Raw genomic sequence first — 19,701 nt, forward strand, 5'->3', positions numbered from 1 at the left:
GCAGGGGGACTGCCTTTACTGTGAACCTCCTTTTTTCTGTTTCTGGCAAGCATCCTAGATTTTGTAATTTAATATTCCTGCCAAAAGCACTGGAAACATATGAGACGATCCTCATGGGATTAAGGACAAACTGTGGATTACATTCTTGGCATTGGACTATATTGGGAGCCAGACTTTTTCTCGCTATCCCTGAATATTTGTTAGCTAAGCAAATAAGACCACAGCAGAATTAAGAGTAATTTGAAGCTGTTTTACTCTTCCTTCTCAAACCATCCCAGGATCTAATGCACTTTTAGTCTAGGGAATATGTTTAAGTCAAGAGATATGTTTATGCTTATTAACCTTGCATATTAAAATAAGCAAGAACAGGTTGTGGTGTGACTGAGGACACCTTTCACTTCTTTTTTTTTTTTTTGCACACTAGAAGATGTGTACTCAGCCATGAATTCCTCTCCTGCTTCACAGATATAGGAGGTCAATAGCATGAGGACAGTCACAATGAATCAGACCAAATCTATAAAAACCCAGGCTCCTTCCTCTGTCAGTGGCCAGGGATGGGTACTTTGGGAAAGAGTATGAAAAACAGGGCAAGATTGACTCTTCCTCTAATATACCCTAGTGAATCTGGTAATTTGGTGTTCAGGGACAGCCAGAGCCAGAGGCTGGTTTTGCATCTGTGCATTTAAAAGCCTCTCTGTTATTTTTAGTTCATTTTTTAAGTCCATTTGCACCCCTGGTCTCTGTAACATCCTGTGCCTATCAGTCTCAGTTTATTTCTACTGTATTATATAAAGTATTTGCCTGTGTTTGATTTAAACCTGCTGCCTGGTAATTTCAATAGGCACTCTGACTTCTTGTTCTGTGATAGAATAATCCCCTCCCTAATCACCTACAGACCATATGCTGAATACCAGGTCATCAGCAGTAGAACCACTATCACCACTATCTGTCCCACAACACTCTGGTGGAGCAGGGACTAAATGTAGAAATACAGAAGGGGATCTGAGACAAAACAAAGAACATAAAGATAAAACATAGGTTTTATCTTTGCCATCACCATACCTACAAATTATTGGGAAAACTTTCAGAAAAAGAATTACATGGAATCTCAACAGTTTCTGAACTTACTAAATAATAACCAAACCCTTCAGGGATCCAGCAGGATTCTCTGCAGAATAAGCCCAGGGTTTTGTACTTGAAACAAAGAAACTGCTCGATCTAATGAATGACAGCTGTTAGAGTTCACCTTCCAGTACTTCCAGGAAGGGCTCGAAAACATGCTAGTGGAGACATTTTTCAAGATCCAAATTCCTCAGTGCTGAACAAGTCAATTAAATATATCAGACTGTTCAATGCAAGCTGTAACTTTCCATCTGAGTTTATGGAGAACTTGTCAAAAATTACACAAGAAAGAGTACAGCAAAACTTAAAACATATAAAACTGTGAACAGTTAAGTAATTTGTCTTTTACAAAAGTGCAACTGAAATAACTGAGCTACAGATAACACTGACTTCAAATGAGCAAGAAATCAGTCAGTTTAAAAATGATAAGAACTAAAAAACCTTGTCTATTTTCTGTATTCCAAGATTATTCTCTGAGGAAGCTCTCTGCACTCTAAAATGTTCATGCTTTCATGAAGCTGACAAAAATGCCATGAGAAGGTAACGGGAATGAGTCAATATGTTTTTAGAGCAGCATCTTCCACAATTCCAGAGTACTAATAGAGAGTATGAACACTGATAAATGGCTTTGAATTATCCCGAGAAATGTTACAGCAGTACTAAAAATAATTCCATTTTCTGTTACGTTGGACAGTTCAAATAATGTTCCACAAAGACTTGATGCACAGTTCTAAGACTGCTGAATATTGTTTGTCCATTATCTGTTCTTACAGCTAAATATAACAAAACAGATTACAATGATAGAGGAGGATTAGACTAATACCAGAGGGTAAGGCAATGGAACTATTCAGCTAGTGCACCATGCCTTCATCTCCAGGAGAGAGAAAATGTTTGACACTTGTGGGAAAGGAAAAGTTGCAGGAGTTTTACACAAGAATGAGTAGAAAACGGATCTCTCATGAGAGGTACTATCCAAACAACACAACCCTAAGGGCGTGTGTTACCACAAGATACAGAACCTTTGGGGAAAACCAGTGATGAGCATGTGATAAGTCTAGCCAGGGATTTTCAAAGCAGTTCTGAAGAACAGGGAAGGAAGGCATCAAAGCACCGCTCTGGGTTTTATTACACTGAAAAAGAATGAAACTGAAGAAGTTCCCAAAAGGGAAAATAATGCAGTGCTGAGATCCAGTATTGTTTGGGACACTCGTTTAAAAGCTGAAAAGACAATTAAATGCCTCATGACAAGGCATGCTCTGGCAAGAAGACCAAGTTACATAAATAAACAAAAAAGGAAGTCTGATGCTGAGATGGTGCAGCTGCCCTGCAACATCCTACACCTTATCAGCATTTCTGAGATCTCTGGTAGGGAGCTGTACAGAGGAAGTTCTGGACAGACACTAGTCTCAGTAGGAAACTGATTCTGTGGTTTTCAATACACTAACTCAAATCCATTTCAGCCCTTGGAAACCACACTACCCAAGAGGACTCCCTTGCAGTAGTTCAGCCCACTTTGGAAAACCAACTTTTAAAAAACATTAGTAGTTTCCAAACTAACTGTCACAAACTTCCCCTAGAAACTTCTGCTCTCTGCCTTTGCTGTCTGCTCTCCTCCAAAATACCCTCATCTGTATGGGCACTGCTCCATTTCTCCACTCCAGCCCAGTCCTGAGGTTCCTGTCTAGGCTCATCTGTAGTGTGATATTTTGCTTTGGTGACATTGCCCTATCCACAGAGCTAGATCAATGTGAGATGAAGGGTTAAGAAACTCAGGGAACGAAGCAAGTGAAAGTTGTGATTCAACAGATGATGGTTCTCTCTTAGGCAAGACTGAAATCAGAGTGCTGCTGAGACATTCCTCAGCTGGCCTTTTAAGGTGCTCTTTTTCAAACCAGGCAGTAACAAAACGTTGTTCTTTCTCAGAGTTCTGAGAGAAGAGAAAACCACTAAAGACAGTGGGTTAATTTAGAAATCCCCTAAGCTGCTGACACAGATCTGCAGTGTTTCACTTGAGAAATACATGCATTTCAGAGGTAAGCAATGTGTTCCTGACACATACTTTGCACAAGGTGACAGCAGTCACCATTCAAACAGATAAAGGGTTAGGATTCTCCACCCTGGTGAAGAGACCTTTGGGAGGCCTGATGGCATGTATAGGAAAAATTCTTCACTATCTCTTCAGATATTCAAGAATGGAAGCCATCAATGATTCTAAGAGAAGCTGTGTTCTAGACAGCCCTACAAACCACCATGCTCCTTGCCTAAGGATTTTCTAGTTGCAAAAAATCCTCAACAGAGACTGAACAAGCACTTAGAAGAGACCTGTTTATAGTCACTAACCAGATCCATCACATCAGATTCAGGAAATCCCTCAAGTGAAAACATGCATAGTCTGGGAAAGTATCTGGCAGAAGTATCATCTGGCATCTTGCTTTTGGATTTGGCTTGCTTTTAGTCAGGTCAGATAGTTAGATCTGGTAATTGAATATTGGCCATGGCAAAACCTGTAGTTATAACTTCTATGCACTAACAGCACGAGGAAAGAGTATCTTGACAGCAAATAATGTACTAAACAGGCCTTACCATCAGTTTTTGGGAGGCAAGGCAGAAAAAACAGTTTATCTTCTTTACTGTAAAATACTGCCCGACCTTACCCCTGCAGTACAGTGTAAAGGTGATATTAACATGGTGCAATAAGCCTAGAGTTCCACCAGGTGGTAAACTAGTCCTACAGTGCCAGGCTAAAAATGCCTCAGCCAGGGATCATCATGAGTCCCAAACCGCCAGATTTAAAATGACCACAACACCCCTCTTGTGTACTGTCCACAATTCTTATAATGGTCATCTTCCTTTTCAGAAAGGGTGAGCATAATACCTTTTTCCATGGAAACTGCTTTCCTGTCCTAAAGCCCCCTTCTGATTCTCCACATACGCAACATAACCCTCCCTGTCACTGTCTTCAGGCTAATCCTGTGTTGGGCAGTGGCACCCATACAGCTACTTCCATCCTAAGATTTCTACTTTGATAACTGTAACTATTAAAAAACCCTGCTGAATACTATGTGACATTCACTTATGTGTGTCGTACGGAAATCTGATCAGCAAGTACAGATTGAGAAGTTCTCTAATTTAAAAATCTTGAAAACCACAGCAAGGTCTATAAAAGAAATGTGAATACGATTTAGTCCAGTTGATTAAAGATGAACTAGAACCTAAAACGTAGCTTTCATTGTGTCACCATGCCTTACACCGGGAAAGGTTATGGACACACAAAACACTAAGACAGCACTGCAGTTCTTGTAACCCAAGTTTGCTGAGGTTACCACAGAGAAAAGTTTCAGCATCTTTCTTGCAAGAGTGGGAAAGGTCTTCTTTTATACCATAATAAAATGAGTAATTCCTTCTGACACCCTTAGAATCAAGGCTCTTGATGGGCATTACTGAACTTAGGGAAGCATAAGCATATGATTTTAAATCTAAAAAGTTCAAAGTTCAGCTCTGTAGTTGTACAACAGCTTTTCAAAGACTATAAATTTCTGGTGCCCTGTAGAGCTGCCCAGACATTAGAGAAGTTTCAGTTACAGTATCACAGAGTATGTCTGTTACTGAGAAATAGCTGCAGACACATCTCTTAAGACTTGTGAGCTAACTCAGCTTAACCATAGCATATGTACCTATTATTCCAGGGAAGACAGAAGAGTGTGTATTTTGGCTTCTGGATGAACTTCCATAACAGTAAACATTACATTTAGTGTGTATTAACAGCTGCAGTGGCTGCAAGGAAAAAACCCAACATTGTGGCACTAGGGCAGGGGAGTAGTGTGTTTGGCCTGGATCTCGGTACTAGAAAATAATTCTCTCCAACAGATCACTTCTGCTCATTCTTTCCCCTTCCTTGGAAGCCTGGAAGAGAAGGTCGTGCTTTGGCTTTTTAGCCTGGGTGAAGTCACGTATGCAATATGTTTGCAATATGGTCTTGGAAAATTCCTCATGTTTTATGAAGATAGTGTAGTGCTATGTGACAGTAAATCTGAAGACAGAGCTGAAGGAAGGGCACAGAGGAATTGGGAAACAGTGGACAAATCTCTCATCGCTGGAAAGATGTAGTACCTGATCTGGAGTGCTAATACCTTTCCAGAGGAGATTGTGCACAGCGTATTTTGGAGCCTGATTGTTACTGCAAACATCTTTAGGGGACTCACTGTCTGGGCAATGCTACATTTGACTTTTTCACTTCTCTTTTATTTACTCTGGAAAGGTGATCAATCATTAGAAGAAGAAAGGTTTTCCTAAGGCATGGCATAACTCACCTTCCAGGAGGCAGCCTGAAGGAATTCCAGCACAGCAGCTTCTTGTTGTGTAGCTATCCTTTCCCTCCTTCATACACCCAGGAGAATCAATCCTGCATTAAAAAAAAAGCAAAGAATAAAAGGGGGATTCTTACGAACCTGCCTCCAGACAAATTACTGAGATGACAGATGTAGAAGGAAAGGTTTTCTTCTTCCTCATATAACCTTCACATCGCCTACTGTTTCTGCTCAGTCACCAAAGCTTTCACTTCTCTCTCACTATGATCATACTGAGATAATAACTTAATTCAACTTGTACTGTCATGCGAAACCTTAGAGATGACCTCTGTTAAACAAGAGTACTTGTCTAACTTTGCAAGCCCTCAGAATCTTTTTGAAGTCACAATAAATGCTTTGTGTGATAAACTGGATGAGATTGGTTCTTTTAACTTTAGAAGTAACAGAAATGCCAACTTGATGATAAATTTTCCTGTTCTCAACGCATCTTTTACTTCCCATTTTCTGATAAGCAACTGCATTAATTTAGTGCTCAAAATAAAAGTATCAAACAGCCTTAGTGAAAGCATGTGCCTGTCTCAGTCTGAATCAGGCCTGATTGTGCTTTGTTACCTTAGAACATGCAGTGTCTCTTGTTCTTTGGTTAATATCCTCTTTTTGCATAAATTCTCATTAAAAAAAATAAAAAGAAAACCAGGGTAGACAGCACCTAAGTATAAGCAGCAGAGAAGCTTCAGAGCTCTCTTAAAGTATAGGTAAAACAACAAAAACAACAACAAAGAAGAAATAAAATTATCAATACTCTTTTCTTCGTAGAAGGTCACCTTACATGAAACTGTAGATAAAAGTACAGTTCTTCAAATCTTCTTGAAATCGTTATACCCCTGCAACCTGCCCTAGAATCACACTTGCATCAGTAGACGTCTTGGCTACAAAGCAAATTTAAATGGCTTCACTGTCATTGGAAACAAAACCTACCACAAGACCCTTGCTACACATATAGGTATGAAAATGGAGAAATGCAATATTCAAATGGAGAAATACAATATTCAAATGGAGAAATACAATATTCAAAGTCATTTCAGCATGCAAAATTTCAGTCAGACTTTAAAAACTGACACAGAGATTTCAAGGGAGGTCAAGACCTTGAAATTTCACCTAGCACACTAAAAGCACAAGGTACAATTCCTCAGATTCAATTCTTGTTCACTTAAGTGCAAGAACCAATTCCAGGCTTTTGTTTTTGGCTCTAAGTGCCTTCTTCCTCTTCCTTTACTTCCACAGAAAAGCCCACCCTTCATACCAACACCATGCACTGCAAATGCAGATCAAAATGCAAGTTGTCATTTTCTTTCCTCATATCACTGTTGAGCACCTCACACACATCAGTACATGCTCCTATTCTCAGCACTTTAAAGAGAAGTAACCAGAAATAATGTGGTGAAGCATCACATTGAGTTACAATACTGAAAAACATAGCTTGAACTACTCTCTACAATGCTATTTTTCACCTGCCAGCACAGTTTGGTCATACACATATAAATAGGGCTACAAAAAATATCTCCTGTGCAAGGTGCCATTTTTGATGCACTGTCTGCTTATTGCATCTTTTCCACTGCTGCAAAGTGAAAGTACATGGCATTTGGCTGAAGTTTCAATCTTAACGTGCTGTTATAGAGGAGGTCCTCACAAGGAGCCATGTGAGAGGATTCAGCACAGCAACAGTAGGAGTGTTTTACACTCTGTCACTCCTCCTCACCCCCACCAGTGAGTGTAGCCTAACCAGGCTGTAAAGCAGTCGTGCTTCTACGATTCAGCAGCAAGAGCAAGATGCTGGCCTGACAACTTGTTTGCAGCAAAGGAAATTCTCACCACATATGAGAAAAAACCCTTCCCAGGGAGGATGGTGGAGTGCTGAGGCAGGAGCTGAGACAAAACGAGGAAAGAGGTTTCCTAAATGCAGCTGGACAAGGAAAGCCTTGCACAACCTCATCCAGCTTGGGAACTGTAAACCCCTGGGGTTGGACGAGAGACCTCCAGAGGTCCCATCCATCTGTATTACCAGATGTTATCAATCAAAGCTTGCATTCAGCCTAATACAGAAAAAAACTACCAACACACTAAATCAGCATGAATGTGTTTTACATGCCTTGGCCTCAGATTTTTTTTTTTTCATTCTAACAGCATTTAAGAATCCCAGTCAAAGAGCAGAGCTTTACTACAGTAAGTAGCAGAGGAAGTGCACAATGCACACTATCATGACAATGTTTCAATAAATCCAGTAGATGCAATTCAAGAAGAAACTGAGCTATCACAACCAGCCCTGGATAAAGAATGGCTGAAAGAGCTGCTTAGAGCAGCCAGAGCTCCTAAGATGGTAGTGCCCTTCTCTCTCAGCCACAGATCTCTTCTGCAAATAACAACACATTCCTTCCTTCACTCTTACCTGCAGTGGGTCAGGTTTCCTGGCTCATCAGGGATCCTGTCCTCCAGCTGTTGGCAGAAGAGAGCACAGCTCAGAGATCTTCCATTCTTCCTTGCAGCGCTTCAGCAGCTTCACAGCATCCTCTGCTGCCAAGGAGCAGAATCAGATCAGAAATGAGAAAACAGACTGAGCCTTGAGCAAACATTATCGCTTTATTCAGACAGACACTCCCTCCCCCACCCCAATTACCCTACAATGAAAAGAGGCAGATAACAAAGCCCTGATACATAACAGGGATCAATCTCTACAGAGCCACCTTTGAAACTGACCTACTCTTGAGTACTACAAGTGCAGATCAGTCCTGAAATACCAGAAGCTCACTGTCTCCAAGGAATAGTCCCATACCAGAGCACAAACCTTGCAGAGCTGGGCCTTTTTATGCAATACCTTTCAACATCTGGCTCTACATAGCCCTTTTCTTTATTATTCTGAATTCTTATTTTCACAGAATTACAGAATGGGTCAGGTTGGAAAGGACCACTGTGGGTCATCTGATCCAACCTCGCTACTCAAGCAGGGTCATCCTAGAGCAAGCACATTGCAGAGGATTGCTTCCAGACTGTTCTTGGATATCTCCAGTGAGGGAGACTCCACAGCCTCTCTGGGCAACCTGGTCTAGTGTGCAGGCACCCACACAGTAAAGAAGCTCTTCCTCATGTTCAAGGAACTTCCTGTGCATCAGTTTCTGCCAGTTGCCTTTTGTCCTATTGCTTGGCACCACCAAGAAGAGTCTGGCTCCATCCTCTTGGAATCATTTCTTTAGATATTTATACACATTAATGAGGTCCTCTCTCAGCCGTCTCTTCTTGACACTGAACAGACCCAGACCCATCAGCCTTTCCTTCTAAGAGAAATGCTCCAGTCCCTTAATAATTTTTGTCACCTGTTGCTTCTCAAGCAGATGTCAGTGTAGTTAAAGTCCCCCACCAGAACCAGCACCTGTGACTGTGAGGTTGCTTCAAGCTGCCTGTAGAAGGTGCCTCATCCACTTCCTCCTCCTGACCAGAAGGCCTGTAGCAAACACCCACAACAATGTCACCCTTACTGGTCTGCCCCTTTACCCTAACCCAAAAGTCTTGTTTGTTGTCCACCCTAAGATAGAGCTCAATATATTCCAAGTGTTGCGTTACATAGAGGGCAACTCCACCACAGTGCCTGCCTGGTCTGCCTCCCCTAAACAGTGTGTAGCCCTTCATGACAGTCATGCAAGCTATCCCACCACATCTCTGTAATCGCAGTGAGATCAAAGCCCTGTGACCGCACACATATCTCTAGTTCCTCTATTTTATTAGGAAAGAAAATGTGCTTCAACTTCAGAGATAACAAAGAAGGTATAAGCATGCACCCTCTAAGATCCATGGGGAATATTCCCATTGCACTAAACTGGTGGTCCCACAAAGTAGTCAGGTTCTAAAAACTCATTACTGTGAGTACAAAACCAGCAATGCCATACACAGGAGAGCAATTCCACATGGTTCACAGGACACCTCAATAAAATATATCTTTACCCCTATTCCAGCCATGCCTGGCCCTGTACCAGCCTTTACTCACACAGTGACTATGTAGCCCCAAGCAGCTGCAGCGATGATACCGAGTTATTTGAAAGCAGTACGCAGAAATGTTTTAGAGGCACAAGAACAGCAGAACCCGCTCTCTCAACGCCACGCTGGGAGGGCTGCTGTACCCCAGCACTCCCTCTAGAGTTACCTCTCCTTGCCGCAGCACCCACACGGGGCGGGCAGCCGAGCCCTGGGGGCACCAGGCCGGGATGGTTATGGGGCCCTTGTGCTGCCCCATGGCACCCAGCGAGGGCAGGTTCCCCTGTACAGACACGTATGAGCCAGCACTGTGCACAGGTGGCCAAAAAGGGCAGTGGCATCCTGGCCTGTGTCCGAAATAGTGTGGCCAGCAGGACTAGGGAAGTGATTCTTCTTCTCTACTGGGCATTGGTGAGGCTGCACCTTGAATACTGTGTCCATTTCCGGGCCCCTCAATTCAGGAAAGACATGGAGGTGCTGGAGCGTGTCGAGAGAGGGGCAACAAAGCTGGTGAAGGGGCTGGAACAAAAATTTTATGAGGAGCAGTTGAGGGAGCTGGAACTGTTTAGGCTGATAGAGGCTTAGGGGGATCCTTACCACTCTCTACAACTCCCTAGAGTTTACAACTGATGGTTGTAGCCAGATGGGGGTCGGCCTCTTCTCCAGGCAGTGAGTGACAGAACAAGAGGACATAGTCTTAAGCTGTGCCAGGGGAGGTTTAGGTTGGATATTAGAAAGACTTTCTTCACAGAAAGGGCATTGGGCTTTGGAATGGCCTGTCCAGGGAGGTGGTGGACTCACCGTCCCTAGAGGTGTTTAAGGTAAGACGGGATGTGGCACTTAGCGCCATGGTCTAGCTGACACGGTGATGTTAGCTCACAGGTTGCGCTCCATGATCTCAGAGGTCTTTTCCCACGTAGTTGATTCCGTACACAGACAGGGCTCGCAGCCTCTCCCCGCCCCGCCCCGGCCCGGCCCCCTTCCCGCCCCGCTGTCCGTGCGGTGCCGGTGCCGGTCATGGCGGCGGCAGCGCGGCTGTTCCGCGGGGCTGTTCGCGGCCCGTCCCCTCGCCCTCGCCCGGGCGCTGAGCTCCCGCGCCGCCGGGGCCGGCGGGCCGGGGAGGGCGGCGGGCCGCGCTGGCGGCCGCGGGGGCGCTGGGCGGGCTCGGGCTGGCGCTGGGGCTGTGGCGGCGGCACACCGCGCTGGCGGCGTCCCGGGAGGACGAGGAGGACAAGGAGCTGCGGCAGCGGTTCATGGCGCCGCCGGTGAGCGGGCTGCGGGAGCTGCGGCGGCGGCGGCGGGAGCTGCGGAGCCGCATGGAGCTGCTCATCATGGAAACGCAGGCGGAGGTGTGCCGCGCCCTGGCCGCGCTGGACCCCGGCGCCTCCTTCTCCGTCGACACCTGGGAGAGGAAGGAAGGTACGGGGGAGGCGCGGGGGACCCCGCGGGCACCGGCACCCCGGGCTCGGTCACCCCGCGGTGACCCTGCCCCTGGCCTTGGCAGGCGGAGGCGGCATCAGCTGCGTGCTGCAGGACGGCGAGGTCTTCGAGAAGGCGGGTGTGAATGTGTCCGTCGTGTCCGGGCTCCTGTCCGAGGAGGCAGCGCGGCAGATGCGGAGCAGGGGGAAGTCTCTGAAGGCCAAGGACGGTAAGGTGTCGGGCCGGGAGGTGGGGTAGGGAACCGGGACACGTTCACCCGAGTATTCCCGTGCGGGACTCTGGCCTTTGAGCAGAACCTGAGATCAGAACACTGATCAAAGCTCGAAGCGTTTCATTTGTATCAAGGTGATTTCTAACCAGCAAGCCCGACAGGTGGACTCTCGTATCCCTAAAAAGCCATGTATCAGAGTGCTTCTCCCTCCGTCTTGCTGCTTTACGGAATGTATTGCAGGCACGGTTGGTTTCTTAATAACGACACTGTAGCTAAACAGTGAAACAGTGCAGGAGTTATGTACCAAAGAGGTGGAGGGAGAGAACCAACACCACCTGAAGGGTAAAGAGGACTCAACCCAGATTTGTGTAGCAAAGGGCAATTGTGAGGACTGGGGGTGGTGGAAAGCCTTAGCAGTGCCTTATGTTTTAAATGGTCTTCATCTAATGGGTTCTCTAACATGTTGCTGCATTTTAGGACAAATACCAAAAAAAGTGTTTAGTTAGGTGCGCAGAAGAGCGTTGAATGAGAAGTGAATTGCACGTTTACTAATAATTATGGTGATCCAACATGAGAAATTTTCCTGTCATGAAACCTAAGGAAAAATAGTGATGTTCCTTAAATGATAATACATGAAGTTTCTTGAAAAACTAAAGGGCTTTCTTGGTGCATTTCTTTATCTAGGGAAGCTGCCTTTTTGCGCCATGGGTGTGAGCTCCGTTATCCATCCAAAGAACCCTCATGTTCCAACCATGCACTTCAACTACAGATACTTTGAAATCGAAGAAGCAGATGGTAAGAATTTTAATCCAATGAAGCATGTATGAAATGTATGACTCCACGTGAAGGAAGCGTGAATGCATGGCTAGGGGAAGAGGTTAAGAACCAGTCCAGGTTTGTTCCCAGCTGTGCCAAGAATCTGTTTTTCAGCATTGGATCTCCTGATCTCTAGATGCCTTTGTGCATTTGTAAAATGACTGTGATGAGTGTACCTGGTAGAGTGAAAGGGGTTCGCTTTTTGTAGAATATATAGAGAGAGGTTTCAGATCTAAGGTAAAAATGTAGGAGGTTGTAAATAAATGTAAAACACATTCAGAGCAGCAATCCTCGAATTTAGAAGAAGAAATGTCTGTGAAGGGCTGATAAACGTTCTGGTCATGATGTGCCTTTGTCTCAGCAGCTGGAAGGATGTAGTGTCAGAAACACTGCTCATTAACTGCATTGTGCCTTATTTCCCAGCTTTCTGCAACTTGGCACTGTCAGAAATGTGACCCCTGTCTAGGTGGTCAAACACTGAGGGGCCATCTGTATTGTGACAGTGTATGTACTGTCAGAAGCTCAAAGAGAGTTTTCTTTCAATTGTTTTGCCACAGCATAATGGATCATTACTAGCCAATTACTTCTCTGGATGTATTAATGACGTTCGCTTTCTTTGGCACGCAGTAAAATGTTTCTGTATTCTTGAATAGGAGTTACCAGCCCATCTTGTGAAACTGATATCCTGTAGTCAGGATCAGTGGTCCAAATTACTGAGTGAGTTGTTTTAACAGCTTTGAAATTTCTTTCGTGTTTTCCTGAAGTCACTGGAAAGAGAAGTTCACCACCTTGAACTCAATTTTTTCACTATTGAGGTTTAGGGACACCACTGAATAATGATTTTGTTTTGTATTTTAAAAGTAGTTGTTAATGCTTTGTGAACCTTGCTGTTTAGAAGGGTAAAAGAAAAATGTTGCTGCTTTCTTCTCTTGTAGGAACTAAGCAGTGGTGGTTTGGTGGTGGGACTGACCTCACTCCAACTTATCTGAATGAAGAGGATGCTGTTCATTTTCACAAGACTCTGAAAGAAGCCTGTGACAAGCACGATCTGAAGCTGTATCCCAAATACAAGAAATGGTATGTGGGGAGAGATGCGCTTGGGGGGGAGTAAAAAGCAGCACTAGATGTTGCCAGATAAGTGTACTCTAAGAACTGTAGGTTCTTCTGCCTTTTAAAAGTTACCAGCAAACCCTAAGGAAAATTGGCAGAAGTGTACTGTGACAAAATGTAGTCTAAAGAAATCTCTTATTTACAGAAGCTTGAGTTTTTCAAATTTGGAGACTGACAACTGGGATCATAAGTCTACAGCCCCAATAAAACCCAGGCTGACTCTACAAGGTTTTGTAAGCCACCAACTTTACTAGGCAATTTAAAAACTCCTTTTAACCTCTGGTGTTAAACTAGGACAAGAGTTTTTCCCCATGGAGTTGGACAAATCCTGCTTACAGTGAGATCACGGTAAATGTGCATGATTCAGTGTGAGCTCTTGGGCCCGCGCTGTGGTACTGAAAATCCCACTCCGACTTTTCTATCTTCCCTCTGACCATCATGGCCTGTTTTGCTTTTCTTTTTTTTCCAGGTAAGGAGGTTGTCCTTAGTGTAGAAGCTTCGTAATTTTGATGAAACTGTAGTTTTTCCCTGGTGACACATTCACTGTGAATTCAACAGCATGTTCTCTAAGATGCAAACTGTGAATGTTCTTCTTGAGCTGAGAGATACACGTGATCTGATCCTTCAGTAAGCAGAGGGTTGCTGCTCTGTCTGATAATCCTATCTGCCACAGGCTGAGGTATCCAGGAAGGAGGGGATACTCTTTTGTAAGGCAGTAGGTCTTCTCTGAGGACGGGAGATAAAGTGGGTGTTATAGGTTGGGTGGCAACCAGTTAGCAGAGAGATACATCTTAGAGCCTTGAGATTACAGCCTTCTTGTCTGACAAATTTTTGCATGGTAGTTTAAGAGTATGTGCCTTAATGGTCTGGGCGTTTGCAGCCGAAGTAGGCTAGCAATGCCAGCTGCAGGGAGTCGGAGACCTTTTCCCACCTTTCTCAAAGATAAAAGCTATTGTTAGATTTACCACATTGTCTTCTTGATCTAGGTTTAAGACTTTTTATCAGCCTTGCTCTCTTTCTGCCTTTCTCACTCAGCCTTTTTTCTTAACTTTTCCTGCTGCCATAAAATAAAAAAGGTGATCATCCCAGTGAATAAAAAAATAACTTAGGTTACCAGTTACATCTCCATGTCTCTCCTGCTTTGGCCATGCCATTTATATTGCTTGAGAACGATTGAGGATGGACACATGTATTAGAAAACTAGTTCTAAAAGAAGGCAAGGTGTTCTTAATGTTGATGGTTTCTGCTTCCTATTTTCCTTCCATTTCTTTTCCCTGTGAAGACTTGCAGGGCATGGCTGTCCAATAAAGCAACTATAAGTAAGATAGGGTGTGGATACAGTGAACCAGTTATGTATAGTAATTGCACAGCTACATACTCCCTGTAATTACAGAAGAGATTAATTGCCTTCCTATTGTAGAATAAACTACCTTTATGCATTTCTAAACTTGAACAGAAGCCATGAAAAGCCACTGCTATGATGACTCAATCTTACAAGTATTAACTATTAAAAAGCCTTTTTCCAAGGAAGGCTGCCATGACAGTTGCTTTCTTATCTGGTCTCAGGTTTTTAGATTCCTTTCGTTTTGATGAAGAAAATCAATTATTTATTTTACTAGAGTGCCAAAAAAAATAAAGAAATGCTTTTCCAAGTCTGAATTAAACTGCAAGCTGTACAAATAATTTGGGATCTGCATATAATGCTGGGAACGAAATCTAGCAAGAGCTCCTAGGGTGAAGTTTTGAGATCAGGTGACCCTGTTCTGAGTAAGTAGAGGATATGGATTGGATCACTCCACGTGAATGCAGCTGCCATGGTGTTGTGAATGCTACTGTCCGTGACTGTGTGGTGACATGTAGCTTTGCAGAGACTGTTTAATCAGATCTTTACTGTAAGTGACACAGGAGTGCTTTCCAGAGGGTGCTGCACCATCCTGGCTCTCGGTAGTCAGTGAAACAGCGAGGCACTCGGCACTGCAGGAACTGACTTCTGGTCAGTGCTAGCCCTGTGCCACGTAGCTGTTTAGAGTTCTGTTCATTGCTTTGCATACTGTGGACCATATTAATAACTATCTGCTACTTCTTCTAGGTGTGATGACTACTTCTATATCAAGCACCGTGGCGAGCGAAGAGGGATTGGAGGCATATTCTTTGACGACGTGGACTCTCCCTCCAAGGAGGAAGTGTTCCAGTTTGTGAAGAGTTGTGCCAAAGCTGTTGTGCCTTGTTACATTCCCATTGTGAAAAAGCACTGCCATGACTCCTTTACGCCAGAGGAAAAGCTATGGCAGCAGCTTCGGAGAGGACGGTGAGTATTGAAGGAGCTAAAGAATACACAGGAGGTGGATTATGCTGGCAAGAAAAAAATTGAGCTAGTTCTTTATGGTTACAGGTTTATGTCCTGTTGTAGTGTGAGCTAAAAAAGCTCACCAGGGAATTTCAGTATTTTTGTGCACAGAACTAATCTTGAAATCCATTGCTAGGTTGCCAAAAGGGGCGCAAAGAAGGTAGTAGCATGCCCTTATCTGTATTTCCCACCTTCCCACGTTAGAATACAAGCAACACAAAAAAAATGCCACAGTTTCTCTCCAGCTCTTTCAAAAACCAAGAGAAGCTGCTGCTGTGCAACAGGCAAAGGGGTATGGGTGTGCTTGGTGTCTTCAATCCTGCCCTCTCCTGCAGCCCAATCATATGAGATACAGGACTACCCTTGTCACATAAGGAGCCTGAGGGTGAGGGAATTGTGCTTCCTATTCAGTAATGAAACAAAATCTCACAAAGTCAAGAAGTAACTGTACTCAGGTACCTTCAGCTTCTTACATACATATTTGTTCCATCTGATCTTGGCATTGAAATGAGGATTCCTGTAAAGGAGTAAAGATACAGAGAGGGTTTTTTTTTTTTTTTATTCTGGCATGATCCAAAGTTGCTGTAACTTAAAAGACTTTGGAGGATGCTTCTAATTTGACCAACTGTTAATGTTGCAAAAGCTTAAGTACACAGGTCAATACAGTTTTACTCCATTCTCTGTGTCCTGTGATTGTGTAAGCACATGGAGAAATGAGAACACACATGCTTTGTGCAGAAGTAGGTTCTTCAGTTTCTGCTTCTGCAGAGAAATCTGTGAGACTGGCATGGAAAGAGTATGAGCATTTAAGTTGAGAACACTGGCCTGCAGCCACTAGTCAGATAAGCAAGAGTCCTTAATTTGGTGGGACTGTTCCTGGGAATGTGGGGCTTCCAGGATTCAGTCTGTGGATGGGATTTAGCAAACCTGCTAAGTTTATAAGGGGGAACAGCTTCTTTAAGCTGCAGCCAGAACCAGCTCTTGAGGCCTGCCTATTTCCCTGGGTCTGCTTGCAGGTTGTTTGGGTTGGTAAAGCTTTCCATTTTTGCAGATAGGTAAGAACTCTTCCCTTCCTGTATCTCTGTTAAATACTAATATGTCTGTACTAGCTATTAGGATAACCCCTGATGAATTGTCACTGCTCTGTTCCTATGCTGTGGGCAGAAAGTGGTATATTGTGGTATTACAGCTCCCACACAGCACTCTGAAGCTGTTTGACTTCTGCTGCTTTCCAGATCTCCCCAAGAAAAAAAAATACTATTCAGGCCTTACTGCTTATGTGTCCTTCAGCATGGAGGACTGCACAGTAGAATTCTTCCTCTGGTTATTTTCAATTCCTTTAAGGCCCCTTTTTATGTTTGATGCCACCACACAAAAGAGAATAACCGAGGTAAGCACGGTGTCGAGCTTGGCAGCAGGGTTGAGGCCTGGGAGAAGCATTGCACAAAACAGCAGCCTGCAGAATGCTCTCCTTTGAACAGTTTGTCTGCTCCAGTCTGTTTGCCAAGGTCACTACTCCCTGTGCTTTGTGGAGTGGCCAGGTAATAATTGCGTTCCTGCAGAGGATGCTAAAGAACAGTTCACTCCAAACCAGGGTTCATTCTGACACCCGACACAGCAGAAAGATAGGCCGGTTTTGTTTGATGTCTGCTAGTTGAAGAAGGCACAACCAACTTCTGCTAATAAACTTGTTTTTTCTTTGCATCTCTTCACTCCCCACAGGTATGTAGAGTTCAACTTGGTTTATGACAGAGGTACAAAGTTTGGCCTCCTGACACCAGGATCAAGAATTGAAAGCATTCTTATGTCTCTGCCACTGACTGCAAGGTAAGGGTGTAGCTATGTGGGATTGCAGGTAGGTTACTGTTTTTATTAAAATAGTTCATTGGGTTGAATCAAAGGTCTGTCGTGGTGTCCCATCACTTTACAGTGCCTAGTTCATGCCTGATACAAGAACTGCCCAAATACATGGAGATGCTTCTCTGGTCTCCTACACTTACCTAGTTGCCAGTAGTGTCTGGCTGAGATACTTTCTGACAAAAAAAGGGATGTTTTTCTGCTTGGTACCTTTTGATAGATTTTTCTCTCCTTGCTCCATGGGTTTTTGTTTAGTAGCTCTTTGAAATCATGTGATCTTCTGGCAAATGTGTGATGAGCTTCACTGTTTAATTGTGCGTTGTATGAAGAAGTGCCTCTACTTGCATCTGATGATTTTGTTTGATTTTTCCCTAAGTAACACAATTTTCTTGCTGTTGTGTTTCTCCATAACTGTTCTTAGTTTACAGATTTCTATTTTCTCATTGCCAGTTTTCCAGGCCTACAATTCCTGGTATTTTTAGTCTTTGTACAGTCACTGTTCCATCCTTTTGATCACATTGGCCACTTTCTCTAGGCTTAAGTTTTCTGTGCCCTTTCTGAACTAGGGATAAGGAACCAACGCCGTAAGATACATATGTGTATCCAAGATCATACAGTGGCATAATGAAGTTTTAATTCATTATTCCTTTCATAATCCTAATATTCTGTTTGCTAGTTTTGTCTGCTGCTCTGCATTAAGCTGGCTTTTTCATAGAACTGTTACAATGCCACAGTCTTTTCTGGGCAATAAAATTGAACTCAAATGTAACTCAATCTGTTTGCAGCTTTTTCTGTGTCCATCACTTCACACCAACCAGCAGTGAATTTCACCTGCCATTTTACTGTTCGGTTGCTTAGCTCAATACTAACTGTTTTCAACTGCTTTTTTTTTGTTTTAACCCATCTTGCTTACTCTTGCAATATCAGCAAATTCAGTCACTTCCTGTTTACCCCCATTTTCATGTTGCTTTTAGGTAACACTGAGTAGCACATACCCTGTCATGAATTCCATAGAGTTCACTAGTGACCTCCTTCTGCTAGGAAAACTGACCTTTGCCTGCTGCCCCTTAACCATGAAGGCAGTCCTGTTCTCACCATATATTTTCATTCCACTGCCAACACAATACGAGTCCCTGACCTGGTGGTGTAGCACACTCCTGTCTTCTGATTTCATTTCTGGGATGATCTGGTTTTCCTTGTTTTCATCGGTGTAAATAGCTTGCTTCACAGCATGAATGGTTCCTTCCTGGGGAAAAAAATGGAAAGAGGGTGTACCCATCTCTGACTGCTGATGCTTTCTCTGTCACACCTCTTTTAATTGCCTTTTCAATAAAAAAGTCATCTTTCATCACCTTTGTTTTTAAAACCAAGATTCAACAAGGACTTGTAGAGCTTCCAGTCCATATTCTGGAAAGCCTAGGTCTTGTGTTCTCACTGTCAAAATTCTATGGGTTCCTTTTCTGCTCATCTTCCTTGTGATGTTAGTGTGTCACAAGAGACTGATAGAAGATTGCTGCAAAGCAACCTGCATGCATTTTAGGGCAAGGGGGCATTGTCTTCCCTTTTTCCTTGTTCTTCTGGCTTTTTCAGAAGTTGGTAAAAAGATGAAGCTAATGTTTTTCTTGTGTACCCCAGTGTTGTTATTATTTGTTTTTACTGAACTTACATATCTGTCTCCTGAGCTGAGTATCAACTGTGTATTTAGCTTTGTGTGCTGAGAAAAGACAACTCCAGTACAAACACCGCCTGGTGCGGGAGAGGTGGCAGCCAGCTGGGCAGTCTGAGTGAGTTTCCCCTCTCTCTGCAGGTGGGAGTACATGCACACCCCTCCAGAGAGCTCCAAAGAAGCAGAAATCCTGGAGGTTCTGCGAAATCCCAAAGACTGGGTGCACTGACATGGATCATGAACAAGATGGATTGCTTACCCTGAGCCACTTGAGAGAACAGGAACGCCTGCAAACCAGCTCCTTCAAACTGCTGTTGCATGGTGTTTCATTGTGTCTATTTATATCTTGCCTGGTGCCTTAATTGTGCTGTAGACTTGTTATAACTTGCAAATACGTGAACTCACTCTTTTCGATTGTTGGGCTAATGTTGTCACCCCCTGTTGCTGCTGCCTTGTGAAGGACTGGTGATGGCCTCACAGGGCTACTGTGCATGTTTTAGGACTTCCTCAACTCATGTGATTGATTGCTAAATGGCAAATTACTGCGAAGTGTTCTCCCAGTGAACTGAAAGTATTATCTGTGCCTAAATAGCCCTTAGAAGATGTTTGGATGCTTAAATGCATTTTTGTAAAGAATAAAGGGAATATTTGATATGATTTTAAACGATAAACTGTGCTTTCGGGAAGTTGTGGAAAAGGTGGTACTTAATCACATGTATTTTGATGCTGCAGTAGCACGACTTGGCTCATCAGTACATGGGAGAATCCAGGTTGGGGCACCAGTGTTACCCTGAGGAGAGGG

General features: G+C 43.6%; 1 protein-coding gene across 1 annotated transcript; it reads left to right on the forward strand.

Annotated features, from left to right (window-relative positions):
- The first annotated feature begins 10,469 nt into the window (after nt 1-10,469).
- On the forward strand, nt 10,470-19,563 carry CPOX (coproporphyrinogen oxidase). Its single transcript, XM_050333556.1, is given in 9 exon segments — nt 10,470-10,516; nt 10,518-10,545; nt 10,547-10,871; nt 10,957-11,100; nt 11,788-11,898; nt 12,855-12,996; nt 15,119-15,337; nt 17,099-17,203; nt 19,041-19,563. Coding segments are annotated over 9 exon segments (1,209 nt in total). The 3' UTR covers nt 19,129-19,563.
- Nucleotides 19,564-19,701: the final 138 nt, after the last annotated feature.

The sequence above is a fragment of the Myiozetetes cayanensis genome, unplaced genomic scaffold, assembly GCF_022539395.1.
Source record: "Myiozetetes cayanensis isolate MyiCay16 unplaced genomic scaffold, myiCay2020 scf5-8, whole genome shotgun sequence".
Taxonomy (NCBI): Eukaryota; Metazoa; Chordata; class Aves; order Passeriformes; family Tyrannidae; genus Myiozetetes; species Myiozetetes cayanensis.